This window comes from Sinocyclocheilus anshuiensis, unplaced genomic scaffold (genome assembly GCF_001515605.1).
Source record: "Sinocyclocheilus anshuiensis isolate Anshui unplaced genomic scaffold, SAMN03320099.WGS_v1.1 scaffold2109, whole genome shotgun sequence".
NCBI classification, from domain to species: domain Eukaryota; kingdom Metazoa; phylum Chordata; class Actinopteri; order Cypriniformes; family Cyprinidae; genus Sinocyclocheilus; species Sinocyclocheilus anshuiensis.
Genome location: NW_015552709.1, coordinates 179,906 through 182,955, shown reverse-complemented (window position 1 = coordinate 182,955; position 3,050 = coordinate 179,906). Strand labels below are relative to the sequence as shown.

Here is a 3,050-nt window from a genome sequence, read left to right as displayed (position 1 = left end):
TGTATTTTACCCCCCGAACGCGATTTTTACTGGGGGACCACTCGAAAGCAATTGGGCTATTTTCAGGCTAGTTTTGAGTAGTAATTGGGCGGGTTTTGTAGCGAAAACCTGGCAACCCTGCACCAGACAGAGCTGTTGGCGATTCTTCCTATTGTGAAGTCATGCAATGTGAACACAGCAGCAACTGAATGCTACCCCAGATAGTCACGCAGTGTGAAAACAACGGCGATCCAACGAGTTTGAAAATCGTGCAGTGTGAACTCGGCATTACCACACTGTGATGCCCTGTCAGGCCGGAGTGACGAGACAAAAACATTAAAACCCATTATAAATGAGGCATTTGTTGCATCCAGTGGGGACATAATTACTGATTATAATGACTTATACTGTCTTTTTACGCGTTGCGTTGCATCGCGCCATGTAAACATAAAACCATGTCTGCATTTGTGATGCAGCATGACGCGAATTTCGTCATCAGAATAGTATGCACGTACTGTACGCGCAGGTCGCACATGTGCATTTAATAATTTTTTTTGCAGTAATCAGATGTTCCACAAGGTGGCAACACTGTCCTGGGCCATTGTTTCACAGTAGAAAATTAAACTAAAGAGACGGAACAACAACAACAAAATAGAGGAGACTGCAATAACAACAGATGGCTGCATTGACAAGCGCTTGTGAGTGAGAGGGTATGAGATAGCTCAGCTTTCTGGGCCATTGTTTCACAGTAGAAAATTAAACTAAAGAGACGGAACAACAACAACAAAATAGAGGAGACTGCAATAACAACAGACGGCTGCATTGACAAGCGCTTGTGAGCGAGAGGGTATGAGATAGCTCAGCTTTGGTTTAAAAGAGTTAAAAAATATTTGTTATCGGTCATAACTTATGGGGAAAAATAGAGCAGACACTATGGATGAAGCTTTCAATAGTGCATCTGTTGACCGCCTGCATTCGCGCACAACATAAGAGAGACATACATAGAGTATACGTTGAAAGGCTACGTGTTCGACTGTACACATACGCTAGCGTACACGCACAAAAAACAAAGTATACTTTGGGTGGTTTTTCTCACACTCTTCCAAACTGAAAATTTCCAAATTGTAGATTTTAAACAAAGATTGAAAGAGAGAAGCTTGATGGTGGTGACATTTAAGTCATGCGACTGTGATGTAGATTGTTTATAGCCAACCTTTAGCTGTTTCCTTCTGGCAATTGTATTTAGGCTTCAAAAATAATTTAAAAAGTTGTGTTCATTTTGTGAATATAATGTTGATGAACAAAACGTGTAAGAATTCTAAACTTGTGTTGGTCACAGAGCTTACTGCCTGCAATAACCCTACAAAATCATAGCAGCAGCACTCTATTCATTTTTAGTGAATCCCTCCTGCAAGTTTAGTTTGGCAATGGGCTGTTTATCTTACCGGTGATAGTTCTTAAAGTAGTTTACACTCTGTCTCTTAATGGACTCCTGCAACAACTCAGACTTGCTGCCGCAGAATTCCTCTCCCACTTGCATCAACCTGTCAGCAAGAAAAACAAAAAACAGTAGAAAAATTAAGTAGAAAGCAGTTCACTCTTCTAATTAACCCCAAATAGTTACTTCACATCACATGTACCAGCGAGGGCAGAAAATGGTGCCTCTATTCACACAAGTCAGTGACCCCAAGGCAGGATCAATACAGAGGGCTGCGGTTTCACACACTAAATGGCCTTTTAATTGAGCCCTGTTAATGGGGATGACCGCACCACCCCTCTTGTTGAGGAACAAGCGGTTTCATTGATGCCACCTGGCCCCATTTTCTCTTTAGGGGAGTTTCTCATGAGGCAGAAGGGATGGTGAGGGAAACGGTGAAGTTGGTCCCCGCAGGCCAATCCAATTAGCACTAATGAGGAAGTGGGTCCCTACCTGCTGATAACATCCAGAACCACAATGAAGTCGTCGTACTTGAAGTTGGACACGTCTGTTCCCAGCAAATAAGCTTTCACTTTCAATTGGACGTCCTGGGGGCAGAGAGAGGAGGACAAGAGGTGGGAGGGCGACTCATGAAGCTAATGGAGGAACGAAGAACAAAGTAAATGAGTGCACTCCCTACCTGCCAGATCCGCGTTAAGCCATGTTCCAGCTTCTTCTTCACATAGCTGCGGCCCACAGTGGATTCGTCTGAGCCCTCTGCGCTGGTATCATCTACAAACACAGGATTCACAGCACAGTTATTTTTAAAAGTACCTAATACTCCAGTATACTCATTATATCCCATCATGACAGGAGCCGAGGTTAGTCTGATACAGTTTGGTACACGATTTCATTATGTTGCGCATTATCTTCAACCAGGATCTTATGTTCTTATAAAATCTGACTCCAAAAATTTACTAAAATGATGAAATACTGACTAAATTTAAAGGACATTTTCATCAAAAGCATTAAAATTGATTAATACAGAAGTGGGTCCTACTTTGAAGCTCACGTGGCTCACGTCAATAAGGACCACATGGAACCAGGTACCAATAATAGAACGTAAAATTAAATTTCACAGTTGTTTGCAACTCCAGTGAATGTCAGATACACAATGACACAAAACCAGCCTAACTGTGTTCAGTATTAATGCTATTCAGTCAAGAGAAGACGGTAGTTTCTCTGTCAGATTTGTTGTTTGATTAACATCCAGACAAAAAAAATTATATGTTGAAAATTATTTATAAAACTTTTATATAGTATATAATAGGGATGCACCGATACCGATACTGGTATTGGTATCGGGCCCGATACTGGTCTCCTGTACTCGTACTCGTACTCGTTAAAATGCCCCGATACCAAACGCCGATACCACACAGCATGTGATAAGCGCCATTTTCAAACAAAGAAACACCGACAACAGAACAACAGACAGCAGAAAGGAGTTAAGGATGTCTACTACGAAGTATATGTATGCAATGAATATAATGTTAAACATTCAGTATTAACGTCTGTATAGCTGATGTGCGCGAGCTGATAAACAAAGCACGCTGAGTGGATTGAGCGCACCGGCGGCGCAGATGCACGAGCTTGT

General features: G+C 41.9%; 1 protein-coding gene across 1 annotated transcript in view; it reads right to left on the bottom strand.

Annotated features, from left to right (window-relative positions):
- Window positions 1-3,050, bottom strand: part of LOC107667773 (syndetin-like) — a 142,524-nt gene that overhangs the window by 64,950 nt on the left and 74,524 nt on the right. The window contains exons 14-16 of the mRNA XM_016459498.1: window positions 2,097-2,188; window positions 1,910-2,004; window positions 1,425-1,523 (exon numbers count right to left, since the gene is read on the bottom strand). Of these exons, the coding sequence (XP_016314984.1) occupies window positions 1,425-1,523; window positions 1,910-2,004; window positions 2,097-2,188 (286 nt within the window). The remainder of the gene's footprint in view (window positions 1-1,424; window positions 1,524-1,909; window positions 2,005-2,096; window positions 2,189-3,050) is intronic.